General features: G+C 36.8%; 4 protein-coding genes and 1 long non-coding RNA gene across 6 annotated transcripts; 2 read left to right on the top strand and 3 right to left on the bottom strand.

Moving 5' to 3' along the window:
• Positions 1-147: 147 nt before the first annotated feature.
• Positions 148-2175, bottom strand: LOC105975920 (large ribosomal subunit protein eL18y). Its single transcript, XM_013001169.2, has 5 exons — positions 2024-2175; positions 1826-1915; positions 1585-1713; positions 1296-1478; positions 148-502 (listed from the first exon to the last, which is right to left on the bottom strand). Exons 1-5 carry the CDS (start codon positions 2024-2026, stop codon positions 344-346), a joined length of 564 nt encoding a protein of 187 aa, XP_012856623.2. The 5' UTR covers positions 2027-2175; the 3' UTR covers positions 148-343.
• Positions 2176-2706: 531 nt separating this feature from the next.
• Positions 2707-4534, top strand: LOC105976125 (Pentatricopeptide repeat (PPR) superfamily protein). Its single transcript, XM_013001418.2, has one exon. The coding sequence runs from the start codon at positions 2810-2812 to the stop codon at positions 4349-4351; it is 1542 nt and encodes a 513-aa protein (XP_012856872.2). The 5' UTR covers positions 2707-2809; the 3' UTR covers positions 4352-4534.
• Positions 4535-5383: 849 nt separating this feature from the next.
• LOC105975912 (O-fucosyltransferase family protein) lies at positions 5384-8943 on the top strand. Of its 2 annotated transcripts, XM_013001156.2 has the most exons (6): positions 5384-5692; positions 5820-5902; positions 6397-6467; positions 6566-6654; positions 7150-7371; positions 8008-8943. In XM_013001156.2, the coding sequence occupies exons 1-6, from the start codon at positions 5568-5570 to the stop codon at positions 8738-8740; spliced, it is 1323 nt and encodes a 440-aa protein (XP_012856610.2). In that variant the 5' UTR covers positions 5384-5567; the 3' UTR covers positions 8741-8943. The 2 variants fall into 2 exon arrangements, with proteins under 2 accessions (XP_012856610.2, XP_012856611.2); XM_013001157.2 differs by lacking the exon at positions 5384-5692 and having other exon boundaries at positions 6361-6467.
• Positions 8944-9021: 78 nt separating this feature from the next.
• Positions 9022-10876, bottom strand: LOC105975913 (uncharacterized). Its single transcript, XM_013001158.2, has 8 exons — positions 10626-10876; positions 10255-10367; positions 10081-10152; positions 9925-9960; positions 9780-9825; positions 9566-9653; positions 9372-9429; positions 9022-9288 (listed from the first exon to the last, which is right to left on the bottom strand). The coding sequence occupies exons 1-8, from the start codon at positions 10702-10704 to the stop codon at positions 9238-9240; spliced, it is 543 nt and encodes a 180-aa protein (XP_012856612.1). The 5' UTR covers positions 10705-10876; the 3' UTR covers positions 9022-9237.
• Positions 10877-14643: 3767 nt separating this feature from the next.
• Positions 14644-15631, bottom strand: LOC148768183 (uncharacterized). Its single transcript, XR_016033660.1, has 2 exons — positions 15569-15631; positions 14644-15406 (listed from the first exon to the last, which is right to left on the bottom strand). It is a non-coding gene; the product is annotated as an uncharacterized LOC148768183 (long non-coding RNA).
• Between the last annotated feature and the right edge of the window lie 5587 nt (positions 15632-21218).

The following is a 21218-nucleotide window of genomic DNA, read 5'->3' as shown; positions in this document are numbered from 1 at the left end:
CTTTTAAGGTTGGAGATGCCCTCAGTGGCTGTTTACCTGAACACCTGTTTGATTAATCATAATTATGATTTGTTTAATTAATGTTAACTGTCCAAATCATCCTCCTGCATTTGAATTTATTCATTTTGGTTTCAAACAGCATCTATGTAAGCAGCATAGAAAAACAACAATACCGATTTAATAAAAGTCAGACACAAAAAGAGTAACTCCAACAACTTTCAAAACAATAAGAGAGCAAAACGACAGGTTGTCTAATTACTTGGGATACAAAACTATCAAATAAATATCCTCCGAAAAACATAAAATCCGAACATAGAACTCGTTGATTTCTAAGGATAATAAATTAAACTCTAAATCCTTTACTGTTTCTTTTACCCCTGGCCTTCTCAAACTTTCTACCCTTGGAGCGAACGTAAGGCTTGGTGTGGCTGTGTGGAACACCAGGTGCTGGTCCAAAGTGCCTCACCGCTTCACGAGCCTTCCTCGAACCTCTCAACAGCACCTGTTTCGACATTATATTTAGTAATTGATTCAATTTTTTTGTTATCGTGCCACACGTTAATATGGGATACAACTGAAAAACAATTGGCCTTTTCAGACTAAAACTACGTAATTCGCGCATGGAATAGTATAAAATACAGCAGCAGCAGACAACGAAACAAGAAAAAAAACAAGTGAGATTCGGTTCAAACATCTAACTAGTATCGTATGCCGGTATAAAAAGAAAGAAGTAGCGGTATTACCGTAAATATATAACTAAAATACCTACATTAACCATAAACAAAAGTTATCAATGGAATAAAAGTTGTGTATCGATCTTATTATCACTACTCTCCCTTTAGAATTCTTGGATTTGTGTATGTTTTTGCAAGGCAAATAAAGTACATTTAGGTTATGTTTGGATCAAGAAAATGGCAAGTGAAAAGAGATGAAAGGACTAGGTAATTTGCTATTAAAACGGGGAAAATACATTTTCTATATTCCTTAATTCAAATTCCTCTCCGACCTATAAAAACACCCAACTATGTGATTAGTCCACCTCCACGGCAGGTAAACAAATGCTTTTCGACAAAATCAATTCCACGTCAAACTCTTTGTTTTCAATTGCTTTTGCATTTTCAGTTTCCTCATTCCAAAATCCACGAAAACAAACAGACATCAGAAATTTAAATCAACAATATCCAACACTCGATTATACATAAAGTGCATATCACCACAACACAATCATATACCACACTGCATAAACTAGCATAATCAGCACACACACAAACAAAAAAAAGCTCAGAAAGCCTTACAGTGTTCTGGCCAAGAGGAGCCCTGAGAGCAAGCTGATCGAAAGTCAAACATTCACCACCAGCCTTCTCGATTCTAGCCCTAGCGGTCTCCGTAAACCTCAAAGCAGCAACTTTCATGGCAGGGATTTCGTGCACACGAATGTCGTCCGTAATGCTTCCAACAAGTACCGCAATCTGACCGTCCTGCACAATGCAAAACAAAAAAAAAACACTTACAGTCATCAATAAATCCACAATTTAAAAATTGAAATTGAAAATAAATTAAAAATGAAATAAATTGAAATAATACCTTGCCCTTCATGAGAGAGCTGAGGCGGGAGAGTGAGAGCGGCGGCCTGTTAACCCTACTCATGATAAGCCTCTTCAGTATAATCCCGTTAAAACTGCTTCCGGTCCTTCTAGTAAGGAATCGGTACAGCTGTAATCCAGATTTTCAAATTAAATTCAATTTAAATCTCGCCGGTTTGGTGTAATTGATGAAAGTGAAAGTGAAATTGAAATTGAAATTGGAAAAATAAAAAAAATGAGACCTTGACGAGGAGTTTGATGTAAACATCGTTGGATCGAGGGGCGGTGCGCTTGGTCTTCTTGCTCTTACCTCCGGCGACTAAATCAATACCCTAGATTTTCAATTTTCCAACATTTAAAAAAAAATATACATTAGTAAAGAGAAATGGATAGAGAGATGGAAAATGTAGATGGATTATGTAACGGCGGCGGCGGTGTACCATAGCTTCGACGACGGCTGCCTGCTCCTCCGCTTGCGCAACTGCTGCTTGTTGATGGGAGTGGTGAAAGACTGAGAAATGGAAATTAGGGTTTTGTATAGTTTTATGTGGGCCGATTACCCTAGGTATCTGAAGGCCCAATAGCAATTTGGGCTCTTTATATTTTTGTGCAATATAAAAAAAATGTATTTGCATTAATTTATTTGATAACAAAAAAAAAAAAAAAAAAAAAATTACAACCACCCCTGAGGTATGATCAAATTATGAAAAATACCCTCATGTTTAGGTAACTACAACCACCCATCAAATATAAATTTCATTACACGTTCACCCTTGCGGTGTAAAATTTAGTGAAATCTTCTAGATTATATGGAATATTCTGAATTTTGTACCCGTTTTATCATATTCGAACTCCACATTTTGAAGCAGGATGATCATAAGATGTGTTTTTTGGCTTGTATATATATATCAGATTGTGGTGCATCAGAAACTGCGCCTTTGCACAAAACGAGTACACAAGTAGAGAACATTCCACGGAATCTAGAAGATTATGTTGAATTTGACACCATAAGGAAGTACGTGTAAGAAAATTCATAGTTGAGGGGTCGTTTTAATTATCCAAACATGAGGGGTTTATTCGTAATTTAACCATATCTCAGGGGTTGGCTGTAATTTACCCTAAAAAAATTAAGCCATCATTTCAATAAAATTGCAGACCAAGTGTTCGACGCATTGCCTCTGCACCTTCCTTGCAGATTATTCCAGATTCTTCAGTTCTTCGAATAAATGGCGATTAGATCACTCCTCAAATCTCTCAGCGTCAAACACTTCTCCTCTCAATCAATCGCCGTTCATCAGACAACATCGAACCCGCCTTCCCCACACCTCGTCAACGATCTCTCGCGCATTCTCAGCGACTACAGAAAGCCCCAACACGACGTCGAATCAGCTCTCGCCCCATTCGCTTCGCAGCTCTCGCCAACCCTAGTCGAGCACGTATTGAAGAGGTGCAAGAATCTCGGATTCTCCGCCCACAGATTCTTCCTCTGGGCACAGAGCGTGGCCGGTTTCCAACACAGCAGAGACAGTCACCACATTCTCGTGGATATCTTAGGTAGCAGCAGACAGTTCCCGTTTCTCTGGGATTTTCTAACGGAGACGAAGAAGACCGAATCTTGCGAGATCAGCCGAGAAATTTTCTGGATTGTATTTAGGGCTTACAGCAGAGCTAATTTACCAAGTGATGCCATCAGGGCTTTTAATAAGATGGTGGATTATGGGATTACGCCGTGTTTGGATGACCTCGATCAGCTTCTGTACACCTTGTGTAAGAGGAAACACGTGAAGCAAGCTCAGGAATTCTTCGACCAAGTCAAGGGCGGCGAACTAATCCCAACTGTGAAATCCTACAGCATTTTGATGAAAGGTTGGGGGGACATTGGAGAGTCTGGTGAAGCGCAGAAACTGTTCGACGAAATGCTCGAAAGAGAATACACGGTCGATTTGCTCGCTTGGAATAGCGTCCTCGACGCACTCTGTAAAGGAGGGAAGGTGGACGAAGCGTATGAGTTGTTTCAAGGGATGAGGACCAAAGGGCTCGAACCAGATGCTTACTCGTACTCGATTTTCATACGTGCTTCTTGCAGTGAAAATGATATCCATTCGGCTTTTCGGGTGCTGGATTCGATGAAAAGGTGCAATCTTGCCCCGAATGTGTTCACCTACAATTGCATAATCAAGAGCCTCTGCAAGAACAACAAAATCGACGAGGCGTACGAGCTGCTCGACGAAATGCTCGGGAGAGGTGTAAAACCGGACACGTGGAGTTACAACACTGTGCTAGCCTTCCACTGCGACCGCAACGAAGTCAACACGGCTCTGAAGCTGATTTCAAGGATGGACAAAGACGGGTGCGAAAGAGACAGGCATACGTACAACATGGTGCTGAAAATGCTGATCAGGATAGGGCGATTCGATCGGATGGAGAAAGTTTGGTACTCGATGGAGAAGAAGGGGTTCTATCCGACTGTTTCGACTTATGCAGTAATGATTCACGGGCTTTGTAAGAAGAGAGGGAAGCTTGAGGAAGCTTCTAGATATTTCGAGATGATGATCGATGAAGGGATTCCGCCTTATTCGGAAACTTGTGAAGTTTTGAGGAACAAGCTTATTGGATTTAGATTTGCGGAGAGAACGGATATTCTTGCTGATAAGATGGAGAGAAGCAGTTCTGAGTCGATTCGAGAGGCCGCGAGTGTGATGAGAGGGAATAGGGGTTCTGTGAGATTGAGAAAGGAAGAAGAGTTTTCTGAAGGTGGTGAGTGGTGATGAGTGAGTTTTTTGAAATGTAGGGGCATTTTTTGCCATGAGATGTATAATTTGATGGTGGACTTTGTCAATTTTGAAATGTTAGGGTGCAAATCGCCGATTAATGTCAATTATAGGGGGCGAATTGCAATTCACCCAAAAACAAAATTCATAATTTACTTCCAAAAGTATTTGCAAATACCACCAATATATGTATAAGAAGTTAGAACATGTCTACATTTAATTTGATTAATGGGTTATTAGAGACTAAACTATAAATACTTAGATACTAATACATAAGCACTCTATTGGCCCATGCCGCTCTTACAGCAATTCAGGGTGCTCGTGCACGGGGTTGGGCGTCAGTTATTATCGAGGGGGACTGCCGTCAGCTCATCATGGCACTCCATGATAAAAACTCTTTTATGTGTTCCTTTGGTGCTTATTTAGAAGACATTAGTAATCTTTCTTTATCTTTCATATCTTGTCGTTTTTCTTTCGTTCCTCGTTCATGTAATAAGCTAGCTCATGGAATCGCTTCATCCATGGAACTGGCCACTTCTGAGGGTCTCTCCCTTCCTTCTCATTTGGCTACGTTAGCCTAATAATATCTCTGTTCTTTTTCAAAAAAAAAAAAAATACATAAGCACTCTATTAAGTTTAAGGGTGTTCATCCAGTCGGTAAACGGACCGAACCGAATCGAAAATTCGATACATACCGAATACTAAACCGGCAATTCCGTTCGGTATTCCGTTTTTTGGTTTTCGAAATTCTAGTAATTCGGTTTTACCGAATACCGGAATTTTATTTTTATTTATATATGTATGATTAATATTTATAATAAAATATATTATTTTATACTATAATTAATAAAAAATCAAAAATTTAAAAGAACCTTCAATAAAATTTAGATAATTCGGTTATTTATCGAACCGAACCGTATATTTCGATTTGGTAAATGGTATGAAATTCTAGCAGTTCGTTACGATTTTATGGATTGAACACCCCTAATTAAGTTAGACTAATAAAATATTTTTTTGAAACAAAGAAACATGAGTAACACATGATAATAATAAAAAAATAAATCAAAACGACACAAAAAAAGAAAAAAGAAAAAAAAAAACTGCACCATCTGAATGAACGACTCTCTCCAGTTGCATCTTCCTCCAGTATTAATCAAACACCGCTAGAAATTCAAATCACAGAGCCATACGAATTCGCACAACAGTCGTATCAATGATTGCTCCAACGGTAGGGAAAACCCTACTGATCTCAACGGTGATATTCTTCAGTGTTTTTCTAGCCCTAATTCTCTTCTCACCTTCTTTCCCCTTTTCTCAACCACCGCTCAATCCTCCGCCGTAAGTCGCCGCATTTTTTTTTACATTTCCTGCCTCGTTCGGGAAATTGTATCTGCTGAGCGTTCGATTCCTAGATTCGGCAATATTCTGATCTGATTAAATTAATTGAGGAATTGTTGTTGAACAGGCCAGAAAGAGCAGATATATGGAGTCTGCGGAGATTATTCGAGTGGAGACCTTGCGAATGGTGGCTTCAACGGCATCCTGCTCGTTAGTTCTTCCTACTTTTTATGAATTTTATTTATGGATTCTTTTATGGCTCTGAGTTCAGTGAGATTTATGAGGTTATGCTTTTTTAGTTAGATTTACTGTTTTAGAAAATTTAATTTTTCTAATTTAATATTGAAGAAATTGGAGCTCCGCCTTGGGATCTTTGGGGAATGTAAGATCTGTTGATACAATTGGAAGTTCCATAAGGAAATAGTAGTTTGATTTGGCCAATAGAGGACTGAACATGAAAATTAAGCTTATCTGATTTTTAAATTCTCTCTATCATGTTCGTTTTTGTACTGAAATATTAGATTCGTCAAAGTCGTAAACATGGCGGCAGTGATAGGTTTAGACTGTCTTTTGCTCTAGTTGGGGATGTGTTTGTGTTTCTACATTAGTATCTTTAGAATTTGGGATGTTTTATTTTCTAAGTCAACGTTGACTGGCGTCAAATGCAGACATTTGCATTGCTTTTTTGTGTTGAAATGCTGCAGCTCTGCCAGTTAAGAACAATGGATATATTCGAGTTGATTGCTACGGTGGGCTCAATCAGATGAGGAGGGATGTGAGTACTTTATCACTATATGACTATGTGTGCTTAATTTTTTTTTTTTTTTTTTTGTGTGCTTATGTTACATTTGTCGGCACCTGAGATGATTGCAGTTTTGTGATGGAGTTGGTATTGCTCGACTGCTGAACGCAACTATTGTTCTACCTAAATTTGAAGTGGCTGCATATTGGAACGAATCGAGGTAAGCACCATTAATCCTTTTACTAGGGTAAATTCTATGAACATGCCTTATATTTATACTTTTTGAATAAAAAGGCATGTTGCAGTGTCCAATACATTCTCTTATGTCGATGAAGTAAAATCAAGTCATATCCAACATTAATATGTATGTTGGCATTTCAATCTCGACCGAGTATAATTGAGCTTAAACGGTTAACATTAAAAAATGATGCAATTGGCCATTTGTTGGGATGGAATATATGTTCAATAAAAATTGGATACGAAAAAAGGATTAGAAGAATTAGAGCAAGCAAGATTAACCAATGATGCATAGTCGGTTAAGGTGGTTATGATTTATGAATATTTAGATTGGTATGAGTGACTTAATGCAACTCCATATGTTATCTTAACTATTATATTGTTTGGAAGTTGAGATAATGAATTGTTATCTTATCTATTGACCATCCAACAAAAAAACAACATTTTTTTTCCTAACTCGTATTTTGTGACCATACAGTGGATTCGAAGATGTCTTTGATGTGGATTACTTCATCGAAAAAATGAATGGCTTCGTTCAGGTTGTGAAAGAGTTGCCAGCGGAGTTTGCATCAAAAGAGCCTTTCAAAGTTGATTGCAGCAAACGTAAAGGCTTATTTGATTATGTAGAAACTGTACTCCCGTCTCTCTTGGAGCATCGCTACATCTCAATCACTCCAGCTATGAGTCAAAGAAGGGATAGGTACCCATGCATTTTGCTTTAAAACATGTTTACTCTTAAGTCGATTTGTTAATTCCACCTTGTCTGTTTTTTGTTTTGTGCAATTATAATATCTTGTATTTCGGACCACTTTTATCTTCTTCTCAAGGAAGAAAAGTTCTGTTTGTTCAAGATTCTTCTACAATAAATGACGGGTCGAAATTGGGACGGGATTTCCAAATTCCACCGATTCCAATATTGGAACAACATTTTCCATTCCGAACTCTAAAAGTTCTGAATTTTTTTTTCCCGACTTTTTCTGAAAAGGAATTGGAATACATATTAGATTCTAATTTCCGAAAATATTTTAAAAAATTCCAATTTATTTCCGAAAATGACACTTATAATATCAATATTATTCTGTATTTTATATTATAGGTAACTGAAAAATTAGAAATTCCAAATTCCGGCGATTCGATCCGAAAATTTCCGATTTTCCGATTTGTTTTTTGGAACTGAATTGAAATTAGTTTTTCACTTGCAAAAAAAGAAAAAAAAAAATAGAATTCTTCCGAAAGTACTAATTCCGATCCAACCCCTCCATCTCCACCCCTTAGTCAATAACTGTACTTTTATCAGTTTGTGAATGCGCGTTTCTTATCCTAAAATATATTGCAGGTACCCACTGTATGCAAAAGCTGCTCTTTGCCAGGCTTGCTACAGCGCTCTGCGCTTAACCGCTACACTGGAGAAGAAAGGTTCCGACCTTCTAGAAGCTATACCAAAACCCTTCCTCTCACTTCACCTCCGATTCGAACCCGACATGGTAGCTTACAGTCAATGCGAGTACTCCTTCCTCTCTGCTAATTCCACGCAAGCAATAGATTCCGCACGAGGAGAGAGAAAGCCCTGGACTGGAGAACAAGCCCGTTTATGGAGGGCCAGGGGCAAGTGCCCCCTCACACCGAACGAAACTGCGATAATCCTGCAATCACTTTCTATACCCACAAATACGAATATATATCTGGCAGCTGGCGATGGTTTAATGGAGCTTGAAGGGTTGACTTCGGTCTACGCAAATGTATTTACCAAATCTACCCTTTTGAGTGGTACAGATTTTGAGAACATGCATGGGAATAGTAAAGCCGCGTTGGATTACTATGTGTCGGTTAACAGTGATTCGTACGTGGCTACTTATTTTGGAAATATGGATAAAATGGTCGCGGCTATGAGGGCTTTCAAGGGGTTGTATAGAACTCTTTTCCTGAGTAGGAGGGCGTTTGCGGTTTTGACTAATCAGGGGCTTAATGGTAATTTGTTAATGGAAGCGCTATGGAAGGTTCATAGAGATGATTTTGTTATGGGAGTGGGGTCCGCTTTGCCCGATTGCTTCTGTGAATTCAAACTATGAGGTAGAGATTTTTTTTTTCTTTTTTTGGTAGTGATTTAAGCTTTTGTTTTCTTGCCCGTGTTTCAGAAGTATTTGTAAGCGTAGTGTTGATACCTGCCCGTGTTAGATTTTTTTTGATATTTCGTATCTGTTGTATGACTCTTTTGTAACTAAGTTGAATCCTGCAAGATTTTATTATTATATATTACGTCGAGTTTGGACAATATTTTCACTCCAAAGAACCGAGTTTTAGTTCTCCATTTTGATGGCAAATGAAATGTAAGAAATCTACAACACAGTACTTAGAAAGAGCGAACCTTATTTATTTGTATAAATGAAAATAAGTTCAGATAAGTGCCTACACACAATCATGTAATGAATTTCATTCAAGAAAGTTGAAGCACAATCATAATTCGACACACAAACAAGAACATCGTGCTGTTTCCCGTTTGGGGGAACAACAGTCGCAGTTAAATCAATCCTACAATCTTAGTCCAATCCCTTCGTTTTTTTTTCCGTTAGTCTTTTGATGTAATGGCGAGGAAACCTAATGCACCGATAAGAATGTACTGCAAGAGGAAAATAAACTATGTCAAATATCATTTTCCAATTTTTAAAATCATCAGAAAATAATTGTCTGAAAATTACAAACCTTGATCACTGGCTTCTCAGTCATGATAATCGTGGCCCAGCCAACGTATGGTAAGAAACTGCAAACGAGTGTGAAGAATAATGTTAGTATTGATCATATTATGAATCAAAATCGTCCTTTTTTTATATATATATATATAATTCAATATTTTCGTTTAGTTGCAATAAAACATTAAAAAAATATTACAAAAATACCCGACAGCTCGTCCCATGATGTGGTGCCGTTTTAGCCAGAACTGACCAGGAGCGTATAAGGATATATCATCATCGTCGTTATTATCCCCTGAAACGAAAAAAACAAATCGAAATTAGAAAAAAAAAAGGTAGAAATTGTTAACGTTTTTATAAAAGTATTCTCAATTTTAATCATTATAAAAACATAAACTATGTTAAAGAAGATTTTCGGCACCTTTTGTGAGGATATCGACTTCTCCAGTATCTTTTCGTTCATGGACCTAATTGAAAATACGAAACCATAAGATATTGTAGAAATAAATTGTAGTAAGTCACCAATTTATTTGACCAAATGTCCAAAAATAACGACAGTGTTTTACCTTAATCACGCGATGGACGATCGGAATTTCACGTTTCTGAAAATAATGTAGAGATGCAGGATATGAATCGATAAACGAACGATTTATATGGTGGTTTATTACATTATCGACACAAGATAATACCAATAATAAATAAAAAGAAGAAGAAAATCTTACGTCGACATTATAGACAACGATTTCGCCAGCTCGAATAGGATCACGACCCATATTCAAGAACAAAATATCTCCCTGCAGATGAATTTTGTAATTGTACATGAACACACACACATCAGTTTTTCTGACCAAGAAAAAACAACATAATTTAATTTAGTACTAAAAGGTCCTAATTACCCTTTGAAATCCGGGTTCCATGCTTCCGGAAAGAACGACAACGACCGGCGATTCGCTTCCCGTTACACATATCAACATTTTCCATATCATCAATGCAGATGCAACAATCATACCTTGATACGAAAAATCGAAAACACCGACAGGACAATAAAATCAGGAAAAAAAACAAATTCAATAAACAAATCAAGACATAACCTAATAAAAAACACTTGGAAAAAACACAAGTGAACATAATAACAGATTATATAAAGAAAAAAATAACTATTTATTATCTTAGAAATTAAATAAATAAAACCCACAAAAAACCCTAATCCCACAAGATTTAATTACACAAAAACAAAAGTAGAAGAGTTAAAAAGAAAGAAATAAACCAAGGGTAACTGCTTGATGGAGGGCCTGCCGTAACTGGAAAGATCTAATCGAAGAAATTCCATCTTCAATCCACCCCATTTTTCTTCAGTTTTTTCTCGAGCGCTCAATTGAAATTTCTTGCAAGTTTTCTTAATTTTCGGAAGGTAAAAAGAACTGTGTTTGAAAACTGCTCTGTTTTTTTTTTTTTTTTTTTTTAATTAGAAAAAAAAGAAAAAGAAAAAGGAAAACTGCTGTGTTGAGTGTTGACGGTGTAGACGAACTCTGATTGGCCAGTTCATAAACCTATGACTGAGAGAGACAACAATTCAGCGCCTACGTGGCGTTTTTTTTTTTTTTTCATTATTTTGGTCAAACCGCATTTTTTTAAATATTAATTTAATTATATTCTATAAAATCAATTTTTTTTAATATAATTTTCCAACTTTGTGGCTACAATTTGATTTTTGTATTTATTAATTTATTTATTGTTTATGGATTTTCAGAACTAGAGTTACAAGTGACTCCACCTGGCGCACCATTTGACATGGCTTTTCTAGCTTGTCTTTTACACTTTTACCCCCCACAATCGTTGCGATCTCGCACTGGTGTGCATTGTAATTAAATGGATGTTGTAGGGGCATTCAAGTTATTTCCACATTTTGTTTTTAATTTCCTTTTATATTTAGGGACTTCAGTCAGAAAAAACTGTGTTTTGATCGATATTTTTCCAGGAATATTAGATTCGAAGCTCTACAAAGTGAAGCAGGCAAGAAACTGTTGCAAAGATCCGGAAGAGCACCTGATGATATTTCAAGTGTTGTTCTCATTGAAAAAAGACCGGTATATAAATATTATCTAAGTCGATTTTCAAGTTTACTACATAATAAAATTTTTTTGGAGATTTTTTTAGGGCACGTATTCTCGAATTTTGGTGTTTTTTGAGGTTAATTATTGGAATTTGATTACATGTCTTATATCAAGTCAGAAGCTGTACTGAAAATTATGGAGTACATAAATTTACCGTTTCCTGAGCTGGCATTCTTTTCTGCAATTTGTACCGTTGTAAGTTGAAATTAGTGTGCTATTTTCAAAAATCTTCAAAATTGTATATTAAGTGCAATTATTAAACGATCTATCTCGTGTTGGTTCATCTTCTTATTACATTTTGCAAATTTGTACGGGATGTTGTGTATGAAAATATTGCAGATAACAGATACAATATGTTTGGCAGATTCTTGCGACATATAGGATATTCTTGTTCTTTATTCTTATGAAAAGAAGAAGAAGAAGAACACGTTTTTTCTGTTCTGTAAGTAGAACTACTTATGTATAGAATAAATTATAACTTTTGTGTACTCTTCTCACTTAGTTGTTTTTATATATAACTAATTGCACATTTTATTTGGAGCCAGCTGTTACGGAGGTTAAGAAGTCCAAAACTTAGCCCAAATAGAGTTAGGCCACCAAATGTATAGAAATTCTTGGAAATCTTGTAGATATTTTGTAGGAATATTTTGGAATGTTCTAGTGAACAACTCCTAGCCGTTAGATCAAATAGATCTCCACCGTCCATTAAGTAAGTGGCCTAGCATAAATAGGGTAGGGTAATTTGTAATCATCCAACATCGAAGCACTTATTAAGGGAACGGGATTCGCGGAACGGAATCGTTTAGAGTACAACAACTGTGTCACGGAATCGCACAACAGCCGGGTCACGTGTCACGGAATCGTATCTGGAAGAATGGATCTTGCGATTGTTTCGGTGGTGCAGGTGAACCACATTTGGGGTGACGAAAGGTAAATAAAGAGGGAGACGAACAAGATGAAGCAGGAAACGAAATAGAGAATAAAGATGAAACGAAATAGAGAATAAAGATGACAGGGAGGGAAATGACGAGGACGAGGACGATGAATGTGACGAGGATGAAGATGAAGATAAGGATGAGGATAGCGATGACGACGATCGAAAGAAGAAAAGTTTGCAGTTAATTTTGTTTTTCTCTAGTGACGACTACTTTTCAAATCTAAATAATGGGTTTCGCGTTATTGTAGTCTTTCTAAAAGCGTATTTTCTGCATCTTTCGAATAAAGTATTGTCGTATATCACATCGAATTAAACTCGAGCTCCCTCTCGATTCACTATGAAAAGTGCGTGATTACCGTCCACTATTTCGTATTACATGTCGAATTAAATATCGATTATATATCAACAAATATATCTTGCAATTTCTGAATTAAAATCTACAGTTTATAGTGAAATTTATATATACATACAGAATACTTGTGTGACAGTTGAGTTAAAAAAACTGTCAATATCAACAATACTTGTCTTAAAAAATAAAAAGATATGCAAACAAGCTCATTCAAAATAATGACATCAACATAGACTGTTAGATGACATTAGATCTTTATACAACAAAATGAAGAAAAAAAAAGCACATATACGAATGGAAGTCATAGACCCGAAACCCGGCCCCCAAACCCTTTACCACCACCACCTAATGGCTGATGGGTGATGGACATTCTCAAACTCCCCGTAACACCACACATTTACGTCTTCTGTTATGTACGTTTCCAGTGGCTCTTACGATCACGCCCGCCAACTGTTCGATCAAATGTTTCTCTGAGATTTTGACTCGTGGGCTGTTGTGATCGCCGACTCTATTGACAGCTAGTTGGGAGCACCGCACCGCACCGTGAAGCCATCAAGCTATTTGTAATTAATAATACCACACGGCCATGACATGGAAAACATTGGTTATTAATATCTTTTTGACATTATTTTTTGATTTGCCTATTTTTTTCTGACCAATCATTATTATTATTAGGGCTCGCAATCGGGCCATGTGAATCAGGTTCAAGTTCACATACCATTGGGCCTCATTAGTATATGCTCAAGCTCGACTCATGTATTTTTTCGGGTTTTGAATTTATTTCGTGCCTCATTACTACTATATAATTGTAATGAGTAAAAAATATTATAAAAACAAGCGATAAACAAGATTTACCTCCATTTAACTCAATCCAAAAAAACCATAAATGCATTTGATTCCTATTTTACTTATTGCCAATGTTATCAGAACCGGACCGGACACAAAACCGAGTAAGGATTCGGGTCACGGTTGGACTGGTTCAACCGGGGTCAACCCGAGTTTTTTGTTATTTTAATTTTTTAATTTTTTAATTATTTTTATAAATATAAAAATATTATTCTATATGGTTTTTTATGTATTCTTTATTTTTATTTCACCTTTACTCCTATATTTCTAATCCAATTTTAATATATCATTTTTTTATAATTTTTCCCCTCTTACCTTTTCAGTCATCTACCCCCACTTCCAACTTTTCTTTCCTCTTCTCGTTTTGCAACTTCCAAGCCCAATCCCTTTTTTTTTTTTTTTTTTTTTCTCCATGTCTAGAAAAAACATCACCTTCTTCATCTACTCATGTTTCTCTTTGATTTTTCTCCATCTTTATTCTTTACCATTCACTTCTTCATCTTTTTTGCTCGGTTTTATTTTTTCTTCAACCCACAGATCTAGCCATTCACAACTCGATCGAATCACCTACGACCAAGATCCGACCGTCCAACGCAATTCCCCGCCCAGATCCGACCACCACGGTGATCGTTCACGCAAATCCGGCCATCTACCATCGTTTTAGCCTAAAACTCGGTTCTTTAACTGGTTCCCGGGTCTACCGGGTTTTCAGTCGAACCGGGTTTTTGACGCTCTGACCCCGGTTAACTAATTTTTCGTTTTTTGTGGTTGAACCAGGCTTTATTTTTGGCGGGTCGCGGTCTAACCGGTCGGACCGGCCGGTCCGGTCCGGTTCTGACAACATTGCTTATTGCTACCGCCACTACTTAATTCTTTTTATTTTGCAAAATAAAATAATCTTATACGGCCGTAACTTGTATGTTGTCGTAGGATTAAAATAATAAATATATTATATATTTTATTAAGAGTAAAAAACAGTTTGCCTCCTAGACTAAGAGTCGATTTGCACTTTACCCCCCAAACAAAAAAAATTTGCACGTTTTTACCTGAACTCGTTAATTCGTTGCACGGTGCCCCCTAAACTCAATTTTCCGGCAATTTTAACCGGAATATTAAAACATGTGCTTTGTACGTGAGATTTTGAGGGGTAAATTTGTCCCTTCACTTGCATCTTTAATATTAAATATAAATAAATATTAAAAAAAAAAAGAAAAAGAAAAAGAAAAAGAATAAATAAATAAAGAAAAAAAAAAGATGTTCGTCTCGTTCCAGCTTTTCTTCCAAACCCATCAATGGCGGCCGCCAAAGAACAGAAGCGCAGCCTGCACATAACTACCAACTACCATTCTCTACCAGATATTTGTTTTATGTCAAAGGAGGAATCGTCGAGTGGGTACTGAAGCCAAGCCGACATCTCATCCTCCTGCATAAACAAATGCTGCTGTTGCTTGTCTCCGCCGGCCGGACGCATCTCCCTCTCCGCCGGAATCACCACATCTCCGCCGCCGCCGCCGCCGCCGCCGACGTTCTTCTTGGGCAACCTCTGATTTTGGTTCTGCACCACCAATTGCCCGTTCTGCCATAGCGACTCCATAATCTGCTCTTCACCACAACTCACAAAAACACAAATCGAAATTCCCAATACAATTCCCAATCTCATACATATAATACAATCAATTAATCAGCATAAATTAAATAATAAAAAAAATAAAGGAATAAAATTAAAATAGAGAGATTAGAAGAATTAATTACGCAGTAGCAGGCTTTTTACGGGATGGAATTGAGTAGTTGTGTTCCATATCCTGAAAATTGGGAACTTATTCATCCTTTGTTTCTTATACACTCTTTCATATTAATATTAATATTAATTTTAATCAATCCCTGCAGCAGCCCAAGAAAAAACACTTCCAAAATCTCACCAAATTAATTAATAAAAAAATAGAGTAGAACATAAAAATACATACCAATAGAAGAAGATAGTGAATTTATTTATGTTAGAAAAAATGCAAGAAATTATTCAGTTTCAAAAACCCAGAAACAGAAAATTATCAAGATTAAATAATCACATAAAACAAATATTTGGTGGAGAATGGTGGTTGGTAGTTATGTGCAGGCTGCGCTTCTGTTCTTTGGCGGCCGCCATTGATGGGTTTGGAAGAAAAGCTTGAACGCCATTGATGGATTTGGAAGAAAAGCTTGAACGAGACAAACAACTTCTTTTTCCTTTATTTATTTATTCTTTTTCTTTCTTTTTTTTCTAATATTTATTTATATTTAATATTAAAGATGCAAGTGAAGGGACGAATATACCCCTCAAAATCTCACGTGCAAAGCACATGTTTTAACATTCCGATTAAAATTGCCGGAAAATTGAGTTTAGGGGGCACCGTGCAACGAATTAACGAGTTCAGGTAAAAACGTGCAATTTTTTTTTGTTTGGGGAGTAAAGTGCAAATCGACCCTTAGTTTAGGAGGCAAACTGTTTTTTACTCTTTTATTAAACCTAAATAGTCGGGCCTTATTCGGGTAGCCGTAGTATGCTCAAACTCAGCTCATAAATAAATCGAATTTAGTAAAATAGCCATAGTAGGCTCAAACCCAGCTCATAAATAAATCGAATTTAGTAAAATGCTCAAACTCGGCCTTACTTACTAAAAAGTAGGCTCAACTTAAATATAATCGGCCCGAGCCATCGGTCTTCAGTTAGGCTCGACTCAATTGCCGGTCCTAATTATTATTATTATTATTATTTAAATTTTAAATAAATATAAATATGTTAAGCCTAAATAAATTATATGTTTAAACAATAAATACATTTATTAATATAAAACAACAAAAACATAACAAGATATCTGTAACAACAAATTCTTATCTGCGATTTAAACAAACAAGAAAAACTTGCACAAAGATAATTTATTGAATTAAAATAAAATATTGCGGGGTACAAACTCTAATTTAATCCTCTGATTCTTCTCTCAAGAACAATATATGTTGACTTTGAATTTCGGAGTTGGGTCGTTGACTTGATCTTCTCCGGATTTGATTTTGAACTTGAATAACGTCTTCCGAGGGTCTTGCGACTTGAATCTCGGATCGAACGCAGAACTTTGACGGGTTTTGACTTGAAGATCTTGGAGTTCTTGATGGATTTGGCCCTTCAATCTTCCTTCGATCTTGATTTGTTGAACTTTGACGGGGTTCGACTTGAAGATCTTGGAGTTCTTGATGGATTTAGCCCTTCAATCTTCCTTCGATCTTGATTTGTTGAAGAACGCCCTCGATTTGATGAAGAACACCTTGAATTTGATGAAGATGACTTGAATATTGTAGAGAGAATTTTCTCCTACGATTTTTATTCGTCTTGAGTTGTGTTTTGAATTGTGTAGGGAGGGTCCCTATTTATAGTGGTAGAATAAGAGTCCTACTTAAAGTCTGCTTGATGACGTGGCGCGATTTGATTGGCTATCTTTAAATTGATATTTATCTCTTATAACTTGGAAGAGAAGAAATAATCCTATTGGCCAATAATTAATTAATAATTATCCCCATGACTTGTCTTGCAAGACAATGTATAATTTAATTTAGACACAATTTAATTGGCTAATTTAATTAACCAATTAATTAATTTATGCGTCTACAAATGCCCCCTCGAGACTTGTTCACGGACAATGCATCTTGGAGTAGATGAGTCTCGATAATTACTCAACTTCAATTGCAGCTTGATCTAGCAAAGCACATATATCTTTTGAAATCATTTTGAAATCATGACTGAACTTAGAGAGATTCTAAGTTGCCTACGTACCCTATAAAGGGATCAAGTCATAACGTAGTTCAAAATATATCCTTTTGAGGGATGTCATGCACAGTTTATACTCATGTGGACAAGGAGAAACATTTGCAGTTTAAGCTCGTGCTGAATGAGCATTTGACTTGAATTTGTAGATAGTTTATGCTCGTATCAAGGAGCCTTGAATTGATTTCGATATATAGATAGTTTATGCTCGTATCGAGGAGCCTTGACTTGATTTGGATATATAGATAGTTTATGCTCGTATCAAGGAGTCTTGATTTGATTTGGATGTATAGATAGTTTATGCTCGTATCAAGGAGCCTTGGTTTGATTTGGATATGTTGACATTTTAAACTCGTGTCAAGGAGTACTTCGTTTGTTTTGGACATGTAGACCTTTTAAACTCGTGTCAATGAGTAATTTGTTTGATTGGGGCATGTAGACCTTTTAAACTCGTGTCAAGGAGTATTTCATTTGATTCGGACATGTAGACCTTTTAAACTCGTGTCAAGGAGTACTTGATTTGATTTGGACATGTAGACCTTTTAAACTCGTGTCAAGGAGTGTTTCACTTGATTTGGACTTATAGACCTTTTAAACTCGTGTCAAGGAGTATTTCACTTGATGTGACTTGTCATATTGCATAAGATGTTGTTTCTTCAAAAGACTTGCCCCCATCCTCATGATCCTCTTGTTCTTCTTCGACATGTTCTTCATTGAGCTGGTACGACTTTTGGAATGAAGGTTCTTCAACTTCATTTGCAGTTATGCTCAATTCCATATCATGTGCTTGAGTGGCCAACTCTTCAAAACTTTTAGGTTGAATTCCTTGAAGGATATATTGGAGTCCCCATTGCATTCCTTGGATGCATAGTTCAATAGCTGATGTCTCAGGCAGTCGATCCTTGCAATTAAGACTCAAATTTCTCCAACGGTTGATGTAGTGGATGACAGGTTCCTTCTTCCATTGGCGGGAATTGGTGAGCTCAATCATGCTGACTGTTCTTCGAGTGTTGTAAAAGCGGTTGAGAAATTCTTCCTCTAAGTGCTTCCAACTATCGATGGAGTTTGCCCCCAAATCAATGTACCAATCAAACGCATTGTTTTTGAGCGATCGGACGAATTGCTTGACGAGGTGATCTCCGTACGTCCCGGCATCATTGCAAGTCTCGACGAAGTGTGCCACATGTTGCTTGGGGTTGCCTTTGCCGTCAAATTGTTGAAACTTTGGAGGTATATAGCCCATTGGCATCTTTAGATCATCGATCTTTTGCGTGTATGGCTTGACATAGGTTGATGGCGACTTCGAGCTTCCTTCCAACTTATCTTTGATTGTTCTACTGATCAGCGTCATCACTTGATCTAAATGAATCATCCCTTCTGGAGAAACTTGAAAATCTTGAGCTGGAGCCTTCTCGTTTTCAACTGACTGTTGCTTTGTGGATGCCTCGACTTCGTCTTGAGCTTCTATCTGTTCCACAATTTGACTAGCATCGGCTATGTTCATCTTCTCGATCAACTTGGCAATTTGAGAATCTCGTTGTTGAACATGCTTTGTGAGTCCCTCAATAGCCTTGGTCAAACTTGCAATTTGCTCTTCCATAGTTGTAGCGTTTGTTGTCATGACGGATGCCATCTCTGAGTAGCTTGATGTTGAATGAGGCATGGGCTGTGACTGTGACATCTCCCGTTTTGAGCCTTCCACGTCGGCGCTTGTGTTGACAAGAGGTGGTAAGCCTTTCTGAACGGTTTGGGGCGTCGATCTAGTCTTGGAGGATGCTTCTAGCTTCTTGGTCATACTCCTTGTAGCTACGCCCACACTTGATGAATCAAAAGTAGCAGTCTTCATTGCAACGAAGAGCAGTCACTACAACACTTCGATGATCTTTGAGAGAGAGAAGAGATGAGAGGTAGAGATGTCCCACTGGGCGTGCCAAAATTTGTAACAACAAATTCTTATCTGCGATTTAAACAAACAAGAAAAACTTGCACAAAGATAATTTATTGAATTAAAATAAAATATTGCGGGGTACAAACTCTAATTTAATCCTCTGATTCTTCTCTCAAGAACAATATATGTTGACTTTGAATTTCGGAGTTGGGTCGTTGACTTGATCTTCTCCGGATTTGATTTTGAACTTGAATAACGTCTTCCGAGGGTCTTGCGACTTGAATCTCGGATCGAACGCAGAACTTTGACGGGTTTTGACTTGAAGATCTTGGAGTTCTTGATGGATTTGGCCCTTCAATCTTCCTTCGATCTTGATTTGTTGAACTTTGACGGGGTTCGACTTGAAGATCTTGGAGTTCTTGATGGATTTAGCCCTTCAATCTTCCTTCGATCTTGATTTGTTGAAGAACGCCCTCGATTTGATGAAGAACACCTTGAATTTGATGAAGATGACTTGAATATTGTAGAGAGAATTTTCTCCTACGATTTTTATTCGTCTTGAGTTGTGTTTTGAATTGTGTAGGGAGGGTCCCTATTTATAGTGGTAGAATAAGAGTCCTACTTAAAGTCTGCTTGATGACGTGGCGCGATTTGATTGGCTATCTTTAAATTGATATTTATCTCTTATAACTTGGAAGAGAAGAAATAATCCTATTGGCCAATAATTAATTAATAATTATCCCCATGACTTGTCTTGCAAGACAATGTATAATTTAATTTAGACACAATTTAATTGGCTAATTTAATTAACCAATTAATTAATTTATGCGTCTACAATATCATAAATTTAAATTGGCTTTTGAGATCCTACACCGGGTGAAATACATCGGGTAGATCTTTACCATTCATATACACACAAACACACACACATCCATATTGGTATGTGTAGATCAACGGTAAAAAATCACCCGGTGTAACCTTCACCGGGTGTAGGATAGATAAACCATTTAAATCTATTCTTTACTCATGTTTCAATATTTCTTTTAAAAATTGATCATAGTATTTTATTTATATAGCAATAAAACTATTACTTAAAATGGAATGTATAATCAAAATTTTGGAAATAAAATAGACTAAAATTAGAAAGCTCTATTCTACCTATTTTATTACCTGAAAGGGGGTTTGATTTGATTTACAAAACGGATCCCAATTCGACTGATCCAACTTTTCATTTGGTATTTCACGTTTGTTTGCTCGAATAAAACTATATTCTAATTTAACAGTTATAAATTTTGTCCCTGTCAATTTGGATCTAAGATTATTTGTATTGGTATAAATACGGATGTAATAGTGATGATTTTTAATATTTTGAATTTAACAGTTACTCGACAATTCTCTCTTTTTAATAAATTTTGAATTTTATTTTAGGGATAATTAGTGAAAACTCCCCAATTCATTTACTTATATAAGGGTGGATATAACCTCTTTTTCATTATTAGTGAGAACCCCCTACCTTATATTAAATAATTTATTTTTTAATTATTATTATATTTAACATTACTAATATACCTAATTTGTCCTTCTATGTTATATTTAAAATAACCAAACCTATTTTACGTTATATCTATTTCTCTTATTTCTCTCTCCCTTGTCTCTCTATAAACCGCCGCCTCCAACCCTCCCCATCTCTGCATTGTCGATGCTGCCATCCAACCATCTTCTGTCTCTGTGTCGTCGTCTACTCTCTCCCATCGGTGTTTCTCCCTCCACCGCCGCGAAAAGAAGGCGGTCTCCACCCCTGGAATTCTCTCGTCATGGACGGTATTAGGGTTTTCGGTAGGGAGAATGACGAGACTACGCAGCGGCGCTAGGGTTGATATTGCGTTTGAGATTTCAATAGAGACCACCGCCAATATTATTTGATTGTTGTGGT

This window comes from Erythranthe guttata, chromosome 9 (assembly GCF_056151865.1).
Source record: "Erythranthe guttata isolate IM_541 chromosome 9, IM_541, whole genome shotgun sequence".
NCBI classification, from domain to species: domain Eukaryota; kingdom Viridiplantae; phylum Streptophyta; class Magnoliopsida; order Lamiales; family Phrymaceae; genus Erythranthe; species Erythranthe guttata.
The sequence above is the reverse complement of the archived record's forward strand: the minus strand, read 5'-3'. Positions and strand labels throughout refer to the sequence as shown.